General features: G+C 38.5%; 3 protein-coding genes across 7 annotated transcripts in view; 2 read left to right on the top strand and 1 right to left on the bottom strand.

The window, feature by feature from the left end:
* LOC133530236 (counting factor associated protein D-like) overlaps positions 1 to 1,972 on the top strand; it is a 31,384-nt gene extending 29,412 nt beyond the window's left edge. For all 5 annotated transcript variants that reach the window (XM_061868109.1, XM_061868108.1, XM_061868107.1 and 2 more), the window contains 2 exons: positions 320 to 417; positions 1,672 to 1,972. In XM_061868109.1, coding sequence (XP_061724093.1) covers positions 320 to 417; positions 1,672 to 1,912 — 339 coding nt within the window. In that variant the 3' untranslated portion in view covers positions 1,913 to 1,972. The remainder of the gene's footprint in view (positions 1 to 319; positions 418 to 1,671) is intronic.
* Positions 1,973 to 3,740: 1,768 nt separating this feature from the next.
* On the top strand, positions 3,741 to 17,088 carry LOC133529990 (uncharacterized). Its single transcript, XM_061867780.1, has 8 exons — positions 3,741 to 4,169; positions 7,275 to 7,307; positions 9,034 to 9,078; positions 11,677 to 11,902; positions 13,582 to 13,678; positions 14,443 to 14,566; positions 15,222 to 15,372; positions 15,870 to 17,088. The coding sequence occupies exons 1-8, from the start codon at positions 4,133 to 4,135 to the stop codon at positions 16,090 to 16,092; spliced, it is 936 nt and encodes a 311-aa protein (XP_061723764.1). The 5' UTR covers positions 3,741 to 4,132; the 3' UTR covers positions 16,093 to 17,088.
* On the bottom strand, positions 17,050 to 25,908 carry LOC133529991 (cysteine proteinase 1-like). Its single transcript, XM_061867781.1, has 5 exons — positions 25,780 to 25,908; positions 23,675 to 23,777; positions 23,117 to 23,209; positions 20,890 to 20,993; positions 17,050 to 19,273 (listed from the first exon to the last, which is right to left on the bottom strand). The coding sequence occupies exons 1-5, from the start codon at positions 25,794 to 25,796 to the stop codon at positions 19,075 to 19,077; spliced, it is 516 nt and encodes a 171-aa protein (XP_061723765.1). The 5' UTR covers positions 25,797 to 25,908; the 3' UTR covers positions 17,050 to 19,074.
* Positions 25,909 to 25,941: the final 33 nt, after the last annotated feature.

The following is a 25,941-nucleotide window of genomic DNA, read 5'->3' as shown; positions in this document are numbered from 1 at the left end:
GGATGCATATCAGAAGACAGGATGTTTCATCTCTGGGTTTCTTACTTCTTCGGGCTTTTTAATGCGTCATGTTTCTAGTTCTTGGTAGATAGATAGCGCTAGTAGTATCGTCTTCAATATTATAGTCTGGGAAACAACATGTCAGTCAGTAATCTTACTGGTTCTTGAACCAGGAAAATTATATTCTTTTGGGTGTAGGAATAGCGTAAGACAAAGACAATATGATTCTCTCTGTCTATGTTTGAAATTAGAAAATCCTGGGCTAAACTATACAATGAATATAATTGATGGTTTCTTTGAATATTTATTTTTTGTTCAGTTGGCGATCAAGAACCATGCCCCCACCGTGGTGCTAGTGGATGCAATGGCAAAGAGTTTCATCTATTACGAAAGCGGAGTCCTCAATGACAAGAAATGGTGAGAGTTAGGCAGTTATTCAACATTATCAGGGTGACGAGTAAAATCATTTGAGTGGTTCATCCACATGATCATTCGACACTATGATTAGCTCAATCTTCTCAAATGCTCTATAGGAAAAGTTGTCACAAATTTAAATTTAGCGAACAATGAAAACATATCAACATTTACATACACACTTTACATTGGAGATGTCATAGCGTTAATATTGATAACCAAATTAGCTTGAACCGTAGATGGGTCAACAATTAAAGTCCGTGACCGTACTAACACAGGTGGGTCAAAAATCTTTTCGTTGTGTTGTTTCTGACCACTCTTGTCACACTTTTATTGTGGTGGCTTCTACCAAACGAATAAAAAAGTCGAGTGCTATTGCATGTCTTTTACAAGCTTTATATTAACTTGCAATGTACCTATACATATATGTACGGGTCAAATCATGCAAGTTAAATTTGACCCACTTCCCGACTTTCAATGAAGCTAAAAATTTGCATACATATGTAAGTTGACAAAGCAATATTATGGTACCATCAAGCTGATCTGATGATGGAGACAGGAGGTGGCCATAGGAACTCTATGATAAAACAAAGCAACCTAATTGTATTTGGAATTTTTAGAAATGTCTCAATGAGTATTGGTACCTACCAAAAATGATTTTTTTATCAAAAACTTTAGAAATATTAAAAACTAAAAATCATACATCCACAAAGCCACACTCCGTCCTTTTTGGGGACAAAAAACAAGTCAACAAAAAGAATTGTCAACCAGATCTTTAAATAAATAAATAAATAAATATTATAGGACATTATTACACAAATTGACTAAGTCCCACGGTAAGCTCAATAAGGCTTGTATTGAGGGTACTTAGACAACGATATCTTTGTTTTTTTTTTTTCAGTTTTCTTCGTACATAAGTTACATAAACAAAGAATATGATAATAACTAACTCAGAGCTTACTTTATAAAGACAAGACACGGACCACGAGGAATTTCGAACATTGACCTTGACCTGCCATGTTTCTATCTCTATCGCACGCGCGTAATTATATTATATATTGCTGTCCCGCTCATGATGCCGGTGATCAATGACACGGTGCGAGCGGAAAGCAATATAATTTATGCGCGTGCAGTAGAGATAGAAACAGACGGGTTAATGTATGAAATTCTTTGTCAAACGTCCTTTCCTTAGCATTACTGAGTTGGGTTCATTTCTTGATATCTGTACATGTTCGTACATGTTTGTGATCTTTACAGTGGTCAAAGTAAGCCCCGCCTCAACCACGCAGTCCTGGCCGTCGGATGGGGCTCCAAGGACGACTCAAAAGACGCCCCTCATTTCATTCTGAAGAACAGCTGGTCGGACAAATGGGGGGATGAGGGCTACATCAAGATAGCCCCAGAATCGTGTGCCGTATTGGAGCGTCCGACGTACTCTTTGGTGCAGCAGCCTAATGTGGATAGGGAGGCGCTGCGCTCTTCATATAAAGAAGACTAGGCATTAAGATTATACTTTTTTTTTTATATACGTGAACGATAAATAAATAATAAAAGTGTATTTTTGAATTGATTCTCCAACGATACCCCATACTATTAGAAGTTATACAGTTATACAGAATTTTAGAAGTTACAGGGGGGGGGGACACAATTTTTCACTTTGGAAGTGTCTCTCGCGCAAACTAGTCAGTTTAGAAAAAAATGATATTAGAAACCTAAATATCATTTTTGAAGACCTATCCCTAGATACCCCACACGTATTTGTTTGATGAAAAAAGATTTTTCGAGTTTAAGTTCTAAGTATGGGGAACCCCCAAAAAATTTTTTTTTCTATTTTTGTGTAAACATCTTAATGCAGTTCATAGAATACATCTACTTACCAAGTTTGAACAGTATAGCTTTTATAGTTTCGGAAAAAAGTGGCTGTGACATAATCGGACAGACAGACGGACATGACGAATCTATAAGGGTTCCGTTTTTTGCCATTTGGCTACGGAACCCTAAAAAAGATCAAAAATTGTATGTTCCAAAAGTGACCCTCCTATCCCATACCCCAATCGTTTATTCTGTTTACTAACATTTACGTAATTTTTACATATAAAAAAAAAAATTGCGTCTCCATGGATTCTAGAACCACGGTATACTCGTACTTTATTTTAATTATATATCAGGCGTCGAAAGAACACAGAATCAGAACATTATACAAGCTATTATAGAAGGCTCCATTTATATTTGATATAGTAATACGGGTGATAACCCGTATTACTTACGAATAAGATGCAAAATTAACTTGAAAGTGATTTTTAATTAAATGCCGTACGAATTCTGAATAAATAATAATAAAAAGAATTCATTCTTAAGGCTTCTACAAACCCTTGCAATAAATGGCATGCGTTTTCTTTCAGCAAATTTCTGACTAAGTATGAGCAACGAATTAACTAGATCGATCAAATCCCGCAATGTGTCGCAAATCTGTGGCCACCGATCACCACAGATCTACAATTTAACCAACAAGATTGCCGGTCAAATATCAAAAGTGCGACCAAAATAGGAATGATGTCAAGTGTCATATTTTATGATCTATTTACATACAAAAGATATTTCGCAAGTAGCGAATTAAAAATAGAATATATTAGTTAAAGGTATCGCTGGAGCGACATGGTGGAAGCGGATCTCTGCGAACTTCGAGTGAACAATTGGCGAGAATTCGCAGAGGACCGAGAAAAGTGGCGCTGTGTTGTGTCGGAGACAAAGTCTCATTTTGGGTCGCAAAGCCAATGGAGTAAGTAAGTAGTTGCTACTCCGTCAAGTGAAGGAAAGCTAGAGTGTGACCACCGTATTTCCTAAACACAGCTTTATGCTCAAGTTTGCCAGTCCGCTAACCATACGTTTTGGTACATTGTTGCCAACGGCGTCGCCAGCTGATGGGATAGCGGGGGGCAGTTCATATGGCCGATGGCCAAGGGGAGGGGGAGGGGCTGCTGCCCCCCCCCCCCCCGTGTTCCGCCTAGGCGACGCCCTTGATTGCTGCGGCCGCTGGTGGCCGTTGTGAAACTCAAAAAAGGTTACTTGCCCTGTTAGTATGTATGCATGTAGGTATGTTAGTGTGGGTCAAATCTTGGAAGCTAAATTTGACCCACTTCCCGGTTTCCGATTGAGCTGAACTTTTGCATAAATATGTAAGTCGGGTGAAAATGCAATATTATGGTACCATCATAAAACAACGCGACCTTATTGTGTTTGGGATTTTTCAGAATTGTCTCTTGAATGAAAAGTACAGTCAGTGATAAAAGCTTGAACCAAAAATTCAATTTTTGCCTTAAACTTTTTTTCATTTGTAGTCTGCCTGTCTGCCTATTTCGCACTCATGAAATGTTCATATACTTATAGCTTGTATTATTTGCTTATAGCCCTTTTGCACACTTCAATTATATTTATGCGCAAGCGTCATGTATCGTGCAAACCGCATGCGATTATCGATGACGTTTGTAGACGCCATTACTCTTGTGTTCAAGTGACCTAACCTGTCCAAACAACATATATTTTTTTAGTGGTATCGAATAAGTCTTAACCATATAAACACTGACATAAGCTTCTTACTCGTATATTAGGATTCATATTTGGTTGTTTATTTTTATTAATATATTATTAGTATTTTTTGTATGTTCTGGGATCGGCGATTGAATCAAGCAAGTCAGTCAGTATTTATTAATAGACAAGTATGTTTGTGTGGTCTGTTTTGGTGCTATGCGCTGTTGGTAAGCACTCATAACTCATATTATACAAGCATTTAAAGGTAACTCAGGGCCGATACAGACGGCTGCAACCCGATTTCAAATTGTATGGGCACTGCACGCCAACTGCAACGTCGACGTGCAGTTCCCTACAAGTTGCAGTCGGGTTTCAGTCTGTCTGCACCGGCCCCTAAGGTCCATGGGGCCAAATCCGTCTGCGAGAAATTCCGTACAGGAGCGTATTTTTCTTAGCTTTACGGATTTAGCCACATTAACTTTTAAAATCAAATTCATCATCATAATACACTCTTATTGATTGAGTAACTGACTATTATCCCGCTTATCTGCTTTTTTTTTTTAAATAAAATTATTGATTTCATAATTTATGCTCGCATAATTTTAATTATTATTATTTTTCAGCTTTTATTCATATTTTGATCATAATACTATTTTATTTTTTATATTTAATCATAAATATAATTTATATTATTTATAGAGTCAGACCAAGCTAAGTTGGCAGCGATTTTGACAGCCCAGACTGTGAAAGTGTTATTTTAAACGTTAAACGTCTATGAAATTATGACGTTTTACTTACACTCGCATAGTCTGAGCCAAAGATTTATAAGTATACAAGGTGATTTCTGGGTCTGCAACATCATTAGGCTCATCTTTGACTTCTATCTGATGTCTTGTTCTCTTGCTCCACGACCCCGAAATCATTCTGTATATAGGTCTGGACGATTAAAATCGCAGCCAACTTAGCTTGGCCTGACTCTATAAGTACGGTCAAGGAATTAATTTCAGTACTATTTCGTCCTTTGCCACCATTTTGTCACAGTGACAACGTACGACATGGTACGGAACGGATTTTTGTTTTGATAATAAAGTGACATAAGAATGTCCGCGGCATAATCTGAAGGTCGCGCTTGTTCGACCGCATTTACATACTCGTAGCTCGTACCTGCTCCGCTGTTTGTGAGTTTCCGCCTAATTTTATAATGTATGTCCGTATTATTATCATTATGACGTCAAAGTGATTCTATTTAAGGAGAAAAGAAGGATTGGATACGTAGGCGTCGTGGGGATAAATAAAATAAAAAGCCTTTATTCAATCTTTACAATATTATACTAAAAATTAAACACTAAGTAGTAGCGAAAAATCGAGCGCGTGATGCGAACTCGCGTTGTGGCGTTAGACTGCACGATTGGCTGGAATTCGTGTGCGTGACACCGCTGTACCTACTGGCCTCATTCTTACGGAAGGTAGAGGCAAGGAACAGAAACTCCTTAGGCAGAACTGTTGCAAAAGTGTCCAGCTGTCATCTATAAATAATAGTTCCAAATCTCTCCAGAGTAGCGCTAGAATAGCTAAGAACCTAGGCGTTATTGAGTGAAGTGCGCTGTCTATGGTTAGATTTTTTTCTCAAGTATTCTAGGTATTGTAGCGCCACCTATTTATGGTTTTTTGTCGGACACTTTTTGGTATATGGAGATTCCATTCCTTACCTCCACCTTCCATAGGCCCGTCCATAAGCCCCCTCCAGACTATGCGCGTGAATCGTGGCGCGACTTCGCGGAGCGAACATACCGCGACGTTGACGTAGACTCCACACTCGCACAACTTCACGGCGATTTCGCCGTTTGGTTCGCGGCAAGATGGCGCCGAAGCGTCAGCTGATCGGATTTAGTTTGCGGCAAGGCACTGATTCAAACTGGGAACTATCAAATTGATTTTTGGTTGATCAAGTTCGCACCCAATATAACCAAGTAGCCGCCATAGAAGGACAGATTAACCGACCCGTGAGCGAATCGCGGCGCGAAGCGATTGCGAGTGTGGAGTCTTGCAAGTTCACGCTTCGCGTCTCCTTTGACGCGGGCCAAATACCGACAAAAAACGCGGAATAAGGCGCGAAAGCGTGAACAATCTGCGAAATCGACGCGAGGGCCATCCACACTCGCGTTCGCGGCTTCGCGCCTCGATTCGCGCACGAGTGTGTAGGGCCCTTATGATATATGTGTCAATGTTTGTGTCTTCTCTATCACTCTTCCATATTAGTGTGACAGCAACAGTTGCGTTTCGTTCGCTACGGAGCGTTATCGATTGGCATGTTGTCTAAAGGGCTTGACCAGCTGTAGCCACAATTTCATCGTGCCATTTTTCATTCACCTCCCCTTTGTTCTTTGTGCCCGAAGAAGTGAGGCCGTGGGGGATATCGCTGCTTGAAGTAAATTGCTTATTAGGGTTCCGTAGCCAAAATGGCAAAAACGGAACCCTTATAGTTTCGTCATGTCCGTCTGTCTGTCCATATGTCACAGACATACTCCGAAACTATACATATGATAAATTTTAACAAAATTTTGATCATGGGTGTATTTTGTGAGCTGTGAGCCGCTACTTAGTTTAGAAGTAAAAATTTATAAAAATATATTTTTAAGGGGGGCACTGGCACTACATGTAACTAAAAGTGAAACATTTTTTTTTATTACAATCAACATGTTTTTTTATTTTATTTATTTATTATAACATTAAAATATAAAATATGTGTACCACAAAACAAAATATTCGCCAAACTGCGAGACAGTTTGTGGCACATCTTTTGGGTACGGAACCCTATTTCTAAGACTCCGCTGTCCATCCGTCTGTCTGTCTGTCCGTCCGTCTGTCACCAGGCTGTATCTCATGAACCGTAAAAGCTAGACAGTTGAAATTTTCACAAATGATGTATTTCTGTTGCCGCTATAACAACAAATACTAAAAAGTACGGAAGCCTCGGTGGGCGAGTCCGACTCGCACTTGTCCGTTTTTTTTATTGCTTCCATCCTTTATAGTATCAGACATCGGGCCCGACGTTGCTTCTGATAGTTAGCCGTTTGACGGTAGGATGAATATAATAAGCCCTTAACTGGTGTACGACTTTTTAAAATGAGAAACGAGGAAAGTATGTAGATAAAAAAATATATAATAAAAAAAAATACCATTGAATGTACGCACTTTAACTATCAATGTGAAAATTATCTATTATTTATTTCTTATCACTAATAACAGGTGACAGTATAATATTTCTTATACCGTATCTCCCACTATTACCTGTTACGAGTTATTGTACGAGTATTCTGTTGTGTTTACAGGAGCGCCGCACACATCATTAGATGTCGTCGGGGGTAAAGTATTCAACAGTGATCGGAACTATGGGAGTAAAACTTTAACAAAACTTATCAAGCGGACGTAAAAAGAGTGATTATAGCCTTAAAAATATTCTTTTATTAGTACTATACTATTCCTATCCCTATGGACATGAATATTTTTAGGGCTGTATGCACTATTTTATGTCCGCTTAACAAGTTTTGTTAAAGTTTTACTCCCATAGTTCCGATCACTGGTATTCAACAATTATGTTTAGATCATTAGACATTATGTTATGTTCGTGTCATCCACGATGACGCGCAGATTTATCAAATCTAACCTTTAATAACATAAAAATACGAGATGATCGTGTCATTGCACGCGTCTTCGTGAATGACAAGATCTATATTAGCGCAGAAATCTATGTGCGAAATGTGTGGTGGAAATACAACAAACAACATCTACTTACTATATTTACAGTTGCCGACTGCCATTATAATATTATAAATAAATAAATTCATTTATTTCGACCAACTTAGGATCATATGATATTACATTTAAATTATTATATTAAAACGTAAGATTAAAGTTTAACTAAGTTTATGTCCCATGCACGCAGGCGTTATAATCATGCCCATATCGTATAAAATGGATGGAGATGTACTCGTATATCTAGCTAAAGTATGGACGCTAAGCACAAAGAATTTCGTGCGCAAACGCAACGCAAACTGCAAACGAGCAGACGAGCCGCCTGATGGGAAGCTATTATCGTCGTCCATGGACATAAGTAACCGCACAGGAGCCACCCTCAGGAGGCAACTCATTCCAAATTCAGCACGTTCTAGGAAGAAACGAGCGAGATGCCCGCTTATTCTTAGTGTGCCATATATTTAAGAAGCGAGAATCATTATATTGCATTCCCACTCGCACAGTGGCATTGAATGCCGGCACATGGGCGGGACAGCAATATAATTAAGCGCGTGCTATAGAAAATGGGGGGTCAATGTACCAAATTCTTCGTGCTTATCCTCCACACTTTTAGTCAAGTCACGGAGTCCCCAAGGAAATAATTGTATAGGAATATATTTTAACACAAAACGGCGTTTTTATTCGACCGATTTTTGGCTCATAATCCTAGATATTAAGCACGCGTTCTTTTTCAGTATATGTATTATAACACTCGTGTTTTTTCATTATATTATCCGACTGACGCAGTGGCTTACCTGAGCGAATAACTCGCGATGCGACTCGGCACGGCGCGGCGGCCCAACGGCATTCGCCCACGATGACAACGAACGAAGAAGAGAACGAGATCGCCCACGTAGGACACTTCCAAAGGATTGAATTCGGGTGAATTCGCGTTCGCGAGTTATTCGCTCTCGTAAGCCGACACCTGAGTTAAGAAGGTTAATAATATGTATGGAAACGGAGCCTTTTAAATTGGTCGAGTAGATTTTACAACGCGTACTGGCGGGAGCCTGACAGATGCAAGACTGCATACTAACCGATTTGATTAATATGAAAGTTTCTTTTTTCCTTCCAAGTGTGTTGAAAAACGTCGTATGAAACGCGTGTGTTATGGTCATTACACACATCGGCTTTCTTATTGCGCGCTCGCTTGCAGCTTGCGCGCACATTATCGTCTCGTGTGTAATGACCAACTTAACACACTTGTATCACAATGTACTATTATGGAAAGTTCGAGCCACACTGATTATTATAATTGATCGGATTTTAGTTTTTAATATTATTTTATTGTTTCAGCATCTGAGCCAATTCCTTTCTCCGAGGGGCGCGGTCAGCTGTTTTGTAAGTTAATCCTAAATCTTTCCTTAGATAAACCTTTCAATATAAAAGACATTCAGTATACATAATAAGGTTAATAAATCCTATACCTTTAAATGAGATATTCTTGTATGTATATATTTTGGGGACCTCGGAAACGGGTCTAACGATTTCAATAAAATTTGCTATATGGGGATTTTCGGGGGCGAAAAATCGATCTAGCTAGGTCTTATGTCTGGGAAAACGCGCATTTTTGAGTTTTTATATGTTATCCGAGCAAAGCTCGGTCTCCCAGATATTAAATATTGTATGACATTCTTACCCACTCACATGATTCCAGCAACTAAGGTTTCAACATTTCGCACCTCTAAAATGATCGTCGCAACTCGAGTTGCGAACGGAGTGTATGCGGTTTTTTATTTCTTATCTGCGAAGGGCTGCACAGATATGGTGTAAACATTTATTAAAACACAGAATACCAACGTGACAATATTTAAAAAATGTTTCAACCACATAGACATAACCACAGTATTTTTTATCTATGTTACTTTGCAAGTTGTTCGGGAACGTGCTTGTGTTAAAAGTTGCTGCGTGTTTTAAAATGCCGTAAGTATTCAAATTTACATATTTCTGTTAGTTTTATATATTAAATTACTCCGCGTTTATTGGTCTATTAGATTAAAACTATATTTTAGACCTACTTAATATTGATGACCATAAAATCTCACTTCAAACCAATAACTCTGTAGATTTTTGGCGTATTTCCTATTTTAATGCCCTAGATTTCTATGATTACCAAATATATCTTGAGCAACCTATAGTCATTAAATAGTTCGATTATTAAATTACATTAATAAACAATGAAATGCATTAAATCACTGTGTATTATCCAGGATTAGCGAACAAACCATGTGACGAAAAATTGTAAGTACAAACAAAGCAACTGTGGTTGCTTAAAGCATTTCTGCACATCGTAAGGCATGTGGTACACTAGACGTTGCATACGCGTTTTGGGGTGTTTGTTACTACTTACTTATAATTTCTATTTACTAATATTTCTTTGCTATATTGCCCGGATCCTGGGGTAGCTTGCCGTTTTTCGTCTGGCAGTGAATGTGTTAAAAGTTCCTATTTCTGTTGAACATCTGCACCGCGCGACTGTTGTGTCTCCGCCCTAAATAGGTAGTCATCTTTGTTTTTGACATGGAGCAGGTCAGTTTGCCGGCCGCCGCTGTTATCAGGTGTTGTTTATTTACGTTTGTAATCAGTATAATTTCATGTGTTAATAGTTACTATTTGCTTATTATGCTTAATTTGTTGTGAAGTGTATGTTATGGTGCATATATTATACGTGTTAGTGTAGTTATAAGTTAGTTCGGTTGTTGGTGATCGGCCGTTTTAAAAACACCAAAGTTTAGTAGGTATGTAAATACTCTTTTGTTATTTTAAGTTATAAAGCCACTATCATTGTGATAATTACATAAATTATGTATTTTATTTCAAGGTAATTAGTGTCTTAAACGGTTTTTTACTATATTTTTGTACTTCAGTGTCTAAATTAGCTACAAACAAATCACGAACATAGCACATAGTTACACGCCAGGTGGAGCAATTCGAAAGTTCCTTATGAGAATTTGAATCAGTTTTACTCTGCAATTTTATAGGTGAGCTATCAAGGTGTTTAGTATCAATTAAAAGCTTATTAAGCCTTCTTTAAATTGTATATAAAAAGAAGATACGTTATTGATTTAGATTTTTTATTAAAAATAGTTTTCTACTATAACTCGGAAATTATTCCTTTGCGTAAACTTCGTGAATTTTTAATAATTATTTTTATTATAACAGCAAATAGCTAAAGTAAGAAAATAAGTTTCTTTGTTTCTTTACCATTATAAAACCGAAAGAATCATTCCAAATGCTTAAGCAGAAGCAAAGTTATCGATTTTTGAAGATATCACGACACTGTGCCGTCGTATCTGCGAAATGGCAGAGCAATTCAGGGCACCTTTCGTTAAAATCGGAATCATGTGAGTGGTTATACAAAATTCAAAATTCAAATTTTTATATCTGTTATATTTACGGAATTCTCGCTTGTAAACACTTAACGATTACACCCTGTATAATATACAAATAAAATTAAATACAAAGAAAACATCCATGACTAAGCAAAAATAGCTGTGCTCATCACACAAATACATGCCCTTTCCGGGATTCGAACCCAGAACCATCGGCTTTATAGGCAGGGTCACTACCCACTAGGCCAGACAGGTCGTCAAATATGACCATCATATGGTCATATATGACCTTCCCCATGACGTGCGCACGCGACTCTATACTTGAAGTTGCGCTAGATGTCAATATCCGCGGACAACGTTTGTAGAGTCAGATGAAGCTAAGTTGGTAGCGATTTTGATAGCCCAGCCTGTGCAAGTGTTAAGTAAACGTCAAAATGTTTGACGTTTAAAATAACACTTGCGCTGTCCGGGATATCAAAATCGCTGCCAACTTATTTTGGTCTTACTTTATAGAGGCAAAGACAGATGGGAAGAGATTTAGCTAAATAATACGTATAATGCGCTATTTCTACAGGCAAAACATACAATGACTTTAACTTAATTACAGCGTCTTCTGCCGATTTAATCGCAAGCTACCGTAACGAAAAACCAACGTCGCCAGAATTATCAGCTGTCATCCCATCCAGTCGTTCCAATCTACCGAGTAAGCGCGAAGCACCCCTGGATTCTACCATTATTAAAAGTGGGACACCACCGCATCCAGAACTCAACCGATCCATGCACCTGCGTGTGGAGCTGTTGTTGCCAGATTTCACTAGGAGCTTTGAAGTTGAGTAAGTGAAGTTTAGTATACATACATATGCTAGCTACTTCTCGCTGTTCCATTCGGTGATGTGCTATGGTCTAGAGTTCTGGGGCACGGCTGCGGAATGGCAGCGTGTATTCATTTTGCAGAAATGTGCAGTACGGACTATATCATATGCCCCACACGGAACACCCGCTAGGCAACTCTTCGTAAATATAAACATAATGACGCTCACATCACAATACCTATTTTACATAATTAAATATATTAGAAGTAACATACACCTATTTCCAATAAAGACATTTAAAAGTTCACGTATTACACAAAAACACAAAAATATGTTGGATTCGACATGTCGACTTGCGAAATCCAACAAAACGGTATATGTTGCGGGGCCAGTACCCCTAGTGTAAATAAATTCGATTTCCAAACGTGACGTACGCGTTTGCGTTTAGTCTCATTTTGTATTGGATTTCGAAAGAGTGCGCCAAGCGGGACGTTTTGGAAACTCAAAATCCTATACAAAATGAGACCTAACGCAAACGCGTTCGTCACGTTATGATGTCGATCAAAGTTACACTAGGGGTACAGGTATCAATAATAAACTACCCGACAACATAAAGAATATTGAAAATGATCTGATATTCTACACTCGATTAAAAAAATGGCTGACTACAAATGCCTTTTATGACATGTCAGAATATTATAATAATGATTTGAATTTTAATTTAATTTAATTTATTGGATGTATGAATTGTGTTGATTATTACTATTTTATATTGTTATATTTTATATAATTTGATAATTATGACATGTCAGAATATTATAATAATGATTTAATTTAATTTATTGGATATTTGAATTGTTTTGATTATTTTTATACTGTTTTATTTTACTGTAATTTAATTTGATTATTATTATTTATTATCTTAATTGTACTTAAATTTACATCGACCTAATTATATATTGTATTACCTTTTGAAATGTAAAAATTGTAATTTTATCAATAAAGGAATATGAATATGAATATGTTTAGCAAAAATGGCAAAAAGCTTGACCCTACAAAAACTTAACCATACTGTCCATTTTCTGGAAAGTCAATGAAACGTCAGGAAAGCTATTGATGGTCGTGGAAAATCAGGTAAAGTCAAGAAATTTCTAGAGAGGTCAGGGCAAAATGAGAAAAAGTTCAAGGTGTAGGTAAATAACTTAAATCAGGTGTACTTACTTAACAGGTCGACCTCGAATTTTGGCCTCTCGAGGGCCTAAACTCTCATCAATGGATCTACGGCCAATAACTCTATTACATAAAACAATTGACGTATGGTTTGCGGCAACGCCAACATGGCTTAAATTTATCATCGACGAAGTGCAAAAAGACCTTAGCGAATTCGTCGCCGTCGACTGGACAGAAACGGCTTTGGACAGAGAAGCAAGGCGGTCTATGGTGTCGGAGGCCAAGATCGAGAATTTTTGGTCAAAGAACTTTAGAAAAAATAATGATTATAAAAATTCAAGGACAAAGTCAGGAATTATTTATCTGGATTTAAAGTGGAGCCCCTGGTTAAATAATTTGTGAAAATCATGTCTATCTGTCCAAATACATTTCCGTTTGTAAATAAACGGTAACCACCTTGATACGGTTTGTGCCACCTTGATACCAAAGTATTCGGCATACGGGTGAGTTAATATGTTATCTATTTGCAGATACCATGCAGAGTCGAGCACAGCGCGCACTACAGTAGAGAACACGTCCACCATCTACCGGGGTCCAGCCGGGCAGGGCCAAATTCAATTCCTTAAGGTTAAACATTTTTACTTTATGGCTCCTCTACACGATGGGCGATTACTGACCCAGTAAAATGGGCCAGCGTGTAGAGAGGGTAGTGTTGTCGAATGGCTTATGGCGCGACGGGATGGCGATGGGATGGCCGCGGTGTTGGTTATTCCTCCGCACGTCAAAGGTAGTGGGCCAGCGATGGTGCGTACACATCTACAGGTGGCCCATTCCATAGTCCGTGCTCTTAATCATCGCATGGCCATCTCGCTGGTCCAGCGCTGGGCCATCGTGTAGAGGAGCCATTATGTCGAGCCTTGATCCATTCTCGAGTTGCTAGTCTATAAGTGTTCCATTGGATACATCTTAATGTGCACATTAATTAACTGACCCGGTTTCCGATGAAGCCGAAAGTTTGCATGCAGATGTAATTTGGATGACATTGCAATAATATATGGTACCATCGAGCTGATCTGATGATGGAGACAGGAGGTGGCCATAGGAACTCGTGATAAAATAACGCAACCTAATAGTGTTTGTTGCCTAACTTAGGTATTAGCTGCCTGTGGAATGAAAAGTACAGATATCGATAAAAGCTTGTACTAAAACAAACTTGTTACGCCTCAGAGCGAACGCCAATGAATTGAGTTGGTCGATTATCACGTACTTTTTATTATTAACACTTAAGAAAATTAATACGAATTTAATGGGAATATGCGAGTGCAAGAGCATTTCAATGTATGCCTATCCGTTTGTAACGTTTTTTGTACCGTTTTTCCTTAATGGAACAGATTGAAATAGACGCCTCCAGCGGAGCCCCCGTACGCCGCTGCACGAAGTCCCCCAAGCTCCCCGCAAGCCCCGCGGATAACTCAATCCCTGGTCTTCCTAACTTGGAGCCCTTCCATTTTGTCGGTGAGTTCACAATTTATTTCCCTACAACAGGGTAACTAACGTAGGTATATAGACAATGTTTTTTGACTATTAACTAATAATTAATAGTCAAAATTTATTTTTAGTTTTTTGAGTATGGCTTTCGTTTTATCCTTTTGACCGCGGCGAGACGCGATTATAGTGCACTAAAGTGTTTCGTAATGAAATCATTATAGTTGAGTTGGGAGCTCATAGTGAAAATAATGCGATTATAGTTTGGTCTACGAAGTCTTACCTAATTCAACCCTTAAACTCTTTAAGGACCTTTCAAAAAGGTTAGCAGAAGTCACCGGCGACCGCAGAGCTGGCAGCTTCCTCGCTCAAAGAATTAGTCTTGCAATACAGCGAGGAAATGCTGCCAGTATCTACGGCACCATGCCGCAGGGGGATATTTTTTAGTATTTTATTTTAAGTTTAGTTTTATTTATTTTTAGATTTAGGTTTTAAGTTTTATAGTGTATTCTACAAATTGTATAGTCATGTTACTCGAAATAGATATACCGGAACCTAATTTGATTTGTATTAACTATTTTATTATAAATTCAACCCTTAAAGTCGACGATTAGATTTTTTTTACCTTCACGCGGGTCACAACGCGTGCAGGTTGGCTACCGTTTAATAGGCTTCTCTGCAATAGGTTACAAAACAGAAGAAGGCCGGCAGGTTGAGCACTGGCAGAACGTGTTGATCGGCAAGCCGGGAGACTACGGCGCGGCGCGGGGAGAGTCCCTGAACTACACACACGACTTCTTTGTGTATAGGGAGGGAGGGGATGCGGTGCCGCTCAGGTCAGTTAATGGGTTCCTAACTAATAACTATGGGTACCCTAAGATTTGTTTTTATGTATCTGTTATCCCAGATTTTACTAGTGGCATGGCTATGTGATCTGTAGACCTCGCGAACCCCACGATTCCGCCATTTTCAAACGTTCGAAAAATGAACTGACAAAAAAATCTACTCAATTATCGAACATGCTCGCCAAATTTCACGAGAATCGGTTGACATGTACCTACGAAATAATCTTTGATCAAGCTGAAGCGGCGACCTTTGCTTTCACTCGGACAAAAAGACTGCGACTGGGCAATTTACTATCTAATCTATGTGGTGTTATTATCAATTTTGTAAAAAACACTAATATTTTTTTATTGATCCTGATAATTTAAAATTCCGAAAAATTTAAGAAATGGCTAAAATACATATAGTTAGTGTCAAGTCCACGATGACGCGCATATCCAGAGAGGAAACTCCACTTTCGTCTTAAATGATAAAGACATATCTTCTCCAGGTACAAAGTGACAACCGACAGCTCGGTCCTAGGCGCCGCCAGCGACACCTACACACACCGCTACACACTACTGCCAACCCCCACCGCCCCCCTCATCCCCGACGTGGCCACACTCTGCGATGACGTGCAAGAGTATCAAGATGGCCGACGCCGGCGCAGAGCCACTTTTATCAACGCTAAGAAGGAGCGAGTTGGCAATGGCAACACAGGCACAATGATTTAAAACCTGGAATCGGAAGAAAGCGTTTGGTTGTATTACTCGTAATGGCAACATTTGAAGGGTACACGAAAAAAACATGCAAAACCATCTTATTATGGAAGGTAGAGGCAAGGAAAAAACCTCCTTAGGCAGAACTGTTGCAAAAGTGTCCAGCTGTCAGCTATAAATAATAGTTCCAAATCTCTACAGAGTAGCGCTAGAGTAGCTAAGAACCTAGGCGTTATTGACGGAGTGAAGTGCGCTGTCTATGATTAGATTTTTTTCTCAAGTATTCTAGGTATTGTAGCGCCACCTATTTATGGTTTTTCGTCGGACAATTTTTGGTACCTATATGGAGTACGGAAGGTGGAGATAAGGAATGGAATCTCCATATACCAAAAAGTGTCATTAAAAACCTTAAATAGGTGGCGCTACAATACCTAGAATACTTGAAAAAAAAAAACAAATCATAGACAGCGCACTTCACTCCGTCAATAACGCCTAGGTTCTTAGCTACTCTAGCGCTACTCTGGAGAGATTTGGAACTATTATTTATAGCTGACCACTGGACACTTTTGCATAAGTTCTGCCTATGGAGATTGCGTTCCTTAACTCTACCTTCCATAATATGGAGTTTATGTTCCTTGCCTCTACCTTTCATACATCTTATAGGTAGTTAGTTTTGATTTCATTGACTTGAAAAAGATGCCAACGAGTGACGTAAATATTAAATGAAACAGTCGTCAACAGTTAAGAACATTGAGTAATAAAATAATCCCTAATATGAACGAGAACTTTCTAAGTGGCAATTTGCAAGAGAATTTTCTCAAGAAAATTTCCAGAAATTTGGGAATGGTGGAGGGGAATTCCAGAAATGGGGGTTATAATAGCACTTATGTATAACCAAGCCAAACGGTTAAAACAATGATAAAACTACCTGTGGATGTAACATACAATAAGTAATGAAAAATAAATACACAATTACAAAACCTTTTCGTTTAATAAAGAAATACAACATTACATACTTATTTAGAAACAATAACGAATTCCACCTAACTAAAGCCAGATTCACATTAGACTGTCGTGTTGTGTCGTGACGCAAGAGCGGCAATTGGTCTCATACATTTAATATAGTTGCGTGCACATTTGTCTGACGCTGCATGCATCATGACACATCAGACAAATGTGAACGCAACCATATTAAATGTATGTAACCGATTGCTGCTCTGATCCGTCACAACACAACACAACACGACAGAAAAATGTGTAGCCGGCTTAATATTATACTTAGGAGTATGAGGTTAAAAGTATTGGGGGTAAGTTGTTCCGATGGGACTAGGAAAGCAATTAAACCATGGAGCGATTAGTATGATGTTTGTTGCGAAAGGTGAGGACACTATTAGTTGCAGGAGCCTTTTAGTTGCTTCCATTATAGAATTGTAGTTATGGAAAATTAATAAAAAATGACGGCACAACTAACCCCACGAAAAAAATATTTTTGCTTTTGTTTTTTTTATGTACCTACACAAAAACAATCACATATTCCTACGAACTGCAAAGCACTATTTTAGCGTGTGTGAACCAAGTCTATATTTTTGGCGGATCAGTTAGAATTTGAAACCACGGAACGACCGATATCATAAAAAAATCTGGTAAAATAACTGTTTAACGATGCACAAAACAATATCATTGCAGCGCGTCGGTGCAGAAGCGCGAGTAATCATTATTTAACATAGCGCAAGCAACACACTTTATTTATATTTCATATAATCACAGATCAATTTCGTATTTTATGAAAATCGGCACTTTTAACCCTGCTCTCCCCAAAATTTTCAATTGCCCCAATTGTTAAAACTGATTTATTTTCAGTTTGTTGTAATAATTTTTGTCGATATTAATACAAAAGCTGGATGATTTGATTAGGTAGTAAATAGGGCTACGGGTAAGGTAGAAACTTGACTGTTTTGAGTCTACATTTAAAGAACTCTACTCGTTTTTACAAGACGGCACAAAAAACTTTCGAGTCTTTAAGTTTCGAGTCGAGACGTTTATTAAATCTTCTTTGAGCGCAACTCAAAAGTACTCGAGCCTTCGAATAAAGACACCGTCAACAACTTCATCTAAATACAACAATAAACTCGAGTTTCGAGTGGTTTCGGCTTAACTATTTGACTGAAAAATACAGTCGACAGAAAAGTCATTTGAATATTTCCATACATTATTTAAGTTCCGATCAGCGCTTTTTATCAACGATTATCATCTTGTGTAGGGGAAAATCAACTTGCAAGTTATAGTAGGGTAAACTGAAATGAATCAGATCACAGGGCGAATCGGATCAAGACAAATATTCGGAGGAAATTTGAAATATAGCATATGAGCGCACTAAAATAGCACTTTACATCTCTTCTTAACCTGCGACGTCAGTCATAAGGAATCTTTTAAATATCAACGTTTTGTTTAGTCTGATCCGATTCCCTTTCAATGGGGTTTTGACGTTCAATGGGGTTTGTTCCGTTGTGCTTATTTCAGTATGTGGCCACGATATCAGCGTATCCGCCTCCCCCCAGCCATTCTTAATGGTGTTGTCTTTTTCTAAGGGCTCCTCTACATGATGGCCCATCGTACGCCAGTCTAAGGGACGCAGCTATGCAGTGGAATGAGATAGCAATATCACTTGCTCCCTCTAACGCATAAATGCGTCCCTTGGACTGGCCTACGCTGAGCCATCGTGTAGAGGAGCCATAAAATGTCCTCCTGCGTAACAATCAGGTATGACGGGTTGTCCAAGAGCCCGCAGTGTGTGGCCACGATATCAGCGTATCCGCCCTCCTCCCAGCCGTTCTTAACACATTCACTGCCGGGAATCCACCTGGTGGGCGCTCGTGAACTTTGTTCAGATGCCGGACAACCCGCTGGGCGGGTTGTTTTGTACGCAGCTATAGACCACCGGTTTCTGGGGTAGTGCGCCGTTTTTGTTTGGTAGTGAATGTGTTAATGGTGTTGCCCTTATTCTAAAATGTCCTCCTGCGTCACAATCGGGTATGACGGGTTGTCCAAGAGCCCGCAGTGTGTGGCCACGATATCAGCGTATCCGCCCTCCCCCCACCCCTCACCCCAACTGTTCTTGATGGTGAAGGTCTCTTTGTTGGTGAAGTCGTAGCCTACTGCGAGTACAGCGTGCCTGGCTGTGCTTGATGTGCCGCACCTTTGGCAATAAAAATAAAGTTAAGCTACTTCGTTTTTTTTGCATCATAAAGAACTACACAGAAATAAGCGTGCAGTTATTATCAGGCTCTTTAATTATTCATATTAAATTATCTAATGTAGCATGGTCAATATTTATTTCATTTATTTATATATTTAAACTTTATTGCACAATACATGAAGAGTACAAATGGCGGACTTAATGCCAGAAGGCATTCTCTACCAGTCAACCATGAGCCAAACCGAAAGATTTGGTAAATAATATACAATTTAGTTCAAAATTTTACCTCAAATAGTGCCCGATTGGGAACCAAAAGCTTACTTCTGCGATGTTCTTTCTAATGGTAAAAAAGCGGCCAAGTGCGAGTCGGACTCGCCCATGAAGGGTTCCGTACCATTTATGACGTATTAAAAAAACTACTTACTAGATCTGGTTCAAACCAATTTTCGTTGGAAGTTTGCATGGTAATGTATATCATATATTTTTTTTAGATTTTTCATTCCGTTATTTTAGAAGTTACAGGGGGGGGGGACACACTTTTTTTCACTTTGGAAGTGTCTCTCGCGCAAACTATTCAGTTTAGAAAAAAATGATATTAGAAACCTAAATATAATTTTTGAAGACCTATCCTTAGATACCCCACACGTATGGGTTTGATGAAAAAAAAATTTTTTTTAATTTTTATGACGTATTAAAAAAAAACTACTTACTAGATCTCGTTCGAACCAATTTTCGGTGGAAGTTTGCATGGCAATGTATATCATATATTTTTTTTTTGATTTTTCATTCTGTTATTTTAGAAGTTACGGGGGGGGGGGACGACACACTTTTTACCACTTTGGAAGTGTCTCTCGCGCAAACTATTCAGTTTAGAAAAAAATGATATTAGAAACCTCAATATCATTTTTAAAGACCTATCCATAGATACCCCACACGTATGGGTTTGATGAAAAAAGATTTTTTGAGTTTCAGTTCTAAGTATGGGGAACCCCCAAAATTTATTGTTTTTTTTTCTATTTTTGTGTAAACATCATAATGCGGTTCATAGAATACATCTACTTACCAAGTTTGAACAGTATAGCTTTTATAGTTTCGGAAAAAAGTGGCTGTGACAGAATCGGACAGACAGACGGACATGACGAATCTATAAGGGTTCCGTTTTTTGCCATTTGGCTACGGAACCCTAAAAACGAAGTATAACAGACCTACAGTTTAACCTCTACATTAATTTTGAACGATGTGCTTACTTTTATGTTTTTGTACTGTTTCAATATTGAACAGTAATTTCGAATTTCTGTAATAAGAAGAATAATGTAAAATATCTTTGACCTCGACTGTACTAAATACGAAGTCGCGATAATTTGGTTTTTTTATGTATTTTGGCTTCATTGTTTTATATGATATTAATTTTTTTCTATTTCGGGGTTGAGGAATCATTGAAAAATTCGCCGCTTTGGGCAAGATTCGAACGGTGCCACCTTTCGAAACACCGGTCCAATCGTTCCTCACAAACGCAGCTACCAAAGCTTATCTTTTTTTTCATTTCTTCCTTTGGTTTACACTTTAGGCTTAGTTTAGTATAATACAGGGTGCTTTTTAACCCATATTGCACTCACCATCTGGTATCGTCTAGAGCTCCAGCCGTGATCGTCAGAAGACTCTTCTCAGCGTCTACTCCGGACAGGACCACGACGACGGGGGAACGCTTGTTGATCGCGAACTGGATTAAAAGGAACAATATTATGTTAATTTCGTGTACCGTAAAACTACCCAAATATAGTCCACTGCAACTATGGTTCACAAGTTTTTAACCCCCGTTTTTGACCTCCTCCCAACCCTGTGTAAGACAAAATAAGAATAAGACGACCCCGGCTCCTTATATTACGTAAGAAATTAAAGGAAAAATTTATACAAGTCTCGCTTGTTGCGTTAAAAAAAGTGGCGGTTATTTGTTCCTACAACACTTTCTGGTGAGAGGGACAGAGAAAAGTGTATATTCTTTCTCTGTCCGTCCTAGCAACAAGATAAGTTAGAGTCAGACCAAGATATTTGTTAAGTTGGCAGAGACTTTGGCAGCCCAAACAGTGCAAGTTTTATTATAAATGTCACACTTCTATGAAATTATGACGATACTTAAAATAAAAATAAAATAAATATTATAGGACTTTATTACACAAATTGACTAAGTCCCACAGTAAGCTCATTAAGGCTTGTGTTGAGGGTACTTAGACAACGATATACCTATATAATATATAAATATTTATAAATACTTAAATACCTACATAGAAAACACCCATGACTCAGGAACTAATATCCGTGCTCATCACACAAATAAATGCGCGTACCAGGATTTGAACCCGGGACCATCGGCTGCATTGGCAGGGTCACTACCCACTAGGCCAAAGTTAACACTTGCACAGGCTGGTCTATCAAAATAGCTGCCTATTCTTATCTTGGTCTGACTCTAGAACGGTTCGGGTCACATGAGGCTTTCTAAAGAAAACTGATGTGTCGGTCGCCCGGCCCGTTCTTAGCGTGTCATCTCAGTCATTCTTGGATCGTCAGGTGACAATCAAAACTCACTAATTACTACAAGTTCGGAGCCATAGTGTACCCTAGTTGTACCAAAACAAGGCTGATTTTTGTTTAATTTTTAGGGTTCCGTAGCCAAATGGCATAAAACGGAACCCTTATAGTTTCGCCATGTCCGTCTGTCTGTCTGTCTGTCTGTCTGTCTGTCTGTCTGTCTGTCTGTCTGTCTGTCTGTCCGAGGCTTTGCTCCGTGGTCGTTAGTGCTAGAAAGCTGAAATTTGGCATGGATATATAAATCAATAAAGCCGACAAAGTCGTACAATAAAATATAAAAATTTAATTTTTTTTAGGGTACCTCCCCTACACGTAAAGTGGGGGTGAATTTTTTTTTTCGCTTCAACCCTAGAGTGTGGGGTATCGTTGGAAAGGTCTTTCAAAACTAATACGGGTTTTCAAGAAACATTTTTTGATAAAGTGAATATATTCGGAGATAATCGCTCCGAAAGAAAAAAAAAATGTGTCCCCCCCCCTCTAACTTTTGAACCATAGGTCAAAAAAATATGAAAAAAATCGTGGAAGTAGAGCTTAAGAAAGACATTAAATGAAAACTATAGCGGACATGATCAGTTTAGCTGTTTTTGAGTTATCGCAAAAAGTTTTCCCTTCATAGTAAAAAGACTTACTTTAATTAGGTACTGATTATGCAAATTTGCCTATTTGTTTAACTCGGGTGAAAGGTACCATTTACTATACTTTAAGCTCCAGTTTAGCTTATTGTGACGGAAGAGTAACTACGGAACCCTACACTGAGCGTGGCCCGACATGCTCTTGGCCGGTTTTATTTTATTACTTTTGATTGTCATGACTGAATGTAATAATCTAATAGGTAGGTAAGCTCATTGACATATATCTAAGGACGGGTCTTACATTAATACGAATGAGGACAATAAAGTGATGTCACGCACACGAATTCAAGCCAATCGTGCAGTCTAAGGGCCGGTACAGACGGACTGCAACTCGACTGCAACTTGTATGGGAACTGCACGTCGACGTTGCAGATGGAGTGCAGTCGGCATGCAGTTCCCATACAAGTTGCAGTCGAGTTGCAGTCCGTCTGTACCGGCCCTTACACCACAACGCACACAAATCGATCGGTTGATGAGTTCGCATCACGCGCGCGATTGGTTGCAACTTGTTGCGTTAGACTGAACGATTGGCTCGAATTCGTGAGTGACACCGCTGAAGTAGCACCATTAGTGCCCGTAAGGCCCGTCCTTTGATATGTCAATGGTGTCTTTGATATACACATACCCGAAGTACGTCTTTGTCCGAATTGCCAATGATCTCGTGGAACTGCTTGATTTTGGTCACTTTCCTCTTGCCCTCCTGACAGACATCTTGTTTCTGCATAGACAACGATGACAGTATTTAAGTAAGCAATAATACAATACAATTCAATACAAATACTCTTTATTGCACACCTCAATACGGAAACAATACAAATAACACAGCACATTAAGAACAGGTAAACAACAGGCGTTCTTATCGCTAAAAAGCGATCTCTTCCAGACAACCTTTAGGTAGCGGAATTAATTAATTAATTTATGTCATGTCAGTAGGTGTTCCAGATGCAATAAAAGAAGTCTAGCACAGAATAAACACAAAACAAAACAATACATCATATACAAATAAATAAAAACATATATTATAAATATATATACATACATTAATAAGTATATAAATCAAGGGCAGTAAAGTAACAATAGCTGCTTTTACTGACCGAGGTTTGATGCCATTGGGTATTAAGTCTGCTATGTACAGTGCTTATATGTAATAATTGTATAAGTACCTGAATAATTTAATACTTACACCTTGTAGGAATTTGTAATCTTTTAAGGCTGGCAGCCCCTTCGATTGAATGTATTTATACGCGGCGTGTGGATAGGTCGCGTTGCAGCCGTTCACACCGCTCCTAAAATATCATTAAAATTAGAATTAATTTATTCGTGATATAATGGAGAACGTGGAGAACTTTCCATACGAGTACCTAAGTAAGGTACGAGATTAGTTCACTAAAGCGTTTGGTAATGAAGACATTGAATTGAAAAATTTTATTTCATATTTACAACCATCCATATTTGTTAGTATAACTTAGGAACTAATGTTAATTTTGTAGTTAATATAATATTACAACTAAATACCTAATCTATTTTCTAAATTTCAAAAATCCTATAACTTGGCGAATCCAATGTGCCAGTATAGGATTCTCAAACCTCTCTGCAATTACTTCCAGAATGCTGTTGGTACTACCCTAAGCCTGCCCATCATCGAGGCGATTCGCTTTCGTATAACCGCGTGAAAATCGTCTACATTGTGTAGGTACTTTTATTTTGTGCCTATGGTCAAACTTTTTGAATGAACGTCTTTTATTATCATAATCATTTATTATTATAGTTGAGTTGCGAGCTCATACATGAAAAGTGCCCAATTATAGTTTGGTATACGAAATCTTAATTCAACCATTAAAATCGACGAGTAGAAAAACTACTTTTTCTATTCGTCGACTTTAATGGTTAAATTAAGACTTTATTATGACGGGAAAAGTTGAAGGCACCAGACCTCAGGGCCCTCCCCCTACTAGATGGTGTGCTCAAATCACTGCACCTATGCAATTAAAACTGCACGAGGCCATGCGCTTGGCGAGGAATAGAAGCCTATGGAGGAATCTGGTCTTCAACAGAATGACATGATTTCACGATCCTCAGCATTGAGGGACTGACTGAAGAAGAAGAAGAAGAAGACTTGTATAATTGCGTGCTTTTCATATATGGGCTCACAACTTAACTGTAATATTAATTTCGATACCCTGTAGTAGTATTTTATACAATCGTCAATAAAGAGCTTTTAAAAAGGTTGGTTACATCACTATTGTATACAATACTTTACTACGAGTAATTTAAAATAATACTTTTTTTTACTATAAAACCTAAATGATTAATGAAAATTGGTAAGTATCTCAGTAGACAAAAATGTAGTAAAACGACTTTAGGGTTGTATTGTATAGTTCCTGAAGGTGGGGTAGCGAGGTTAACGAAACACTGTATTTACTGATCTGATTATATTATATTATAATTACATGAAAATCGACAAGTGTTATATGACCGATGGTTAAGGTGAGACTGGTTTACATGTAGCGGGGGGGGGCCCGCACTGTAGCCGCGGGCACTGCCTAGTCAGCTCATATCGCGGTACACGCGCACTTGAATATGAGCTGACTTGGCAAATGTCCCTATACGACATAAACGCGCTTAGAATGCCCACCCGTCCCTCGTTTAGTCTTTTCTATGAGAGCGCGGTGGCACGTGATTGTTATATTTCTTTTATAATTGACAACAGCGTATCGAAATAAATATTATAGTTGAGTTGGGAGCCCATAAAAAGACTAAACGGTGGGTCACGCTTTTATATCTTTAAAAAATAGGTATTATTTTTAATGACTCGTAGAAAAAGTATTGTATACAATAGTGATATAATCAATCTTTTCAATCTCGTACCTTACTTAGGCAACTCAGCAAGATTCGTTGCCTATAGACGGTACTCGACTGAAAAGCTCTCTATTATATCACGACTGACGAAGTCTTTAGTGACTGCAAAGTGAAAAGCATTTAAATAGGAGCGGTCGAGCATAGATTTAAGAAGCAAGGTTCATAAATACATCACACGAGTGCTTTAATGCGAAATATATTTCACGGATTAGCAAAGTAATATTTTTGTTTTAATAGTTAATATGGATTTACGCAAAGTAGCGCCTGATTCTATTAATTATTTAGAACTTATACATGCTCCCGCCAGTCCCTGCAAAATGCTTCAAGGTCGTCCCGCCATCATTTTTTGGTCTAATGAGTGGCGGAAGAAAGGGGTGGCCTTTGCCCGGCAGTGGGACACAGAATAAGCCATAAAAAAAGGGAACTTACATTCCGCAATCGATCATATCCTGAGGGCTCAGAACTATCAGCTTCTTTGTTAAAGCGAAGAGTGCGCCTTCCGTGGCGCCCGTTGTAGCCACCAGTGTACAGGAATTGCACGTTTCACCTTGGACTGCAACAAATAATTACATAATAAGTAGTACAAAATAT

The sequence above is a fragment of the Cydia pomonella genome, chromosome 22 (genome assembly GCF_033807575.1).
Source record: "Cydia pomonella isolate Wapato2018A chromosome 22, ilCydPomo1, whole genome shotgun sequence".
In the NCBI taxonomy this organism is placed as follows: Eukaryota; Metazoa; Arthropoda; class Insecta; order Lepidoptera; family Tortricidae; genus Cydia; species Cydia pomonella.
This window is presented reverse-complemented; position numbering and strand designations above follow the sequence as displayed.

What these genes read in the sequence shown, in the direction of transcription:
- LOC133529990 (XM_061867780.1), top strand. Translation starts at nt 4,133, where the DNA reads ATGTTTGTGTGGTCTGTTTTGGTGCTATGCGCTGTTG. An exon ending in TTTGGTGCTATGCGCTGTTG is followed by an intron (nt 4,170 to 7,274) that starts GTAAGCACTCAT and finishes TTGTGTTTACAG; the next exon opens with GAGCGCCGCACACATCATTA. An exon ending in GGGGCGCGGTCAGCTGTTTT is followed by an intron (nt 9,079 to 11,676) that starts GTAAGTTAATCC and finishes ACTTAATTACAG; the next exon opens with CGTCTTCTGCCGATTTAATC.
- LOC133529991 (XM_061867781.1), bottom strand. An exon ending in ATTACAAATTCCTACAAGGT is followed by an intron (nt 23,210 to 23,674) that starts GTAAGTATTAAA and finishes TTGTCTATGCAG; the next exon opens with AAACAAGATGTCTGTCAGGA. An exon ending in GCTCTAGACGATACCAGATG is followed by an intron (nt 19,274 to 20,889) that starts GTGAGTGCAATA and finishes TTATTGCCAAAG; the next exon opens with GTGCGGCACATCAAGCACAG.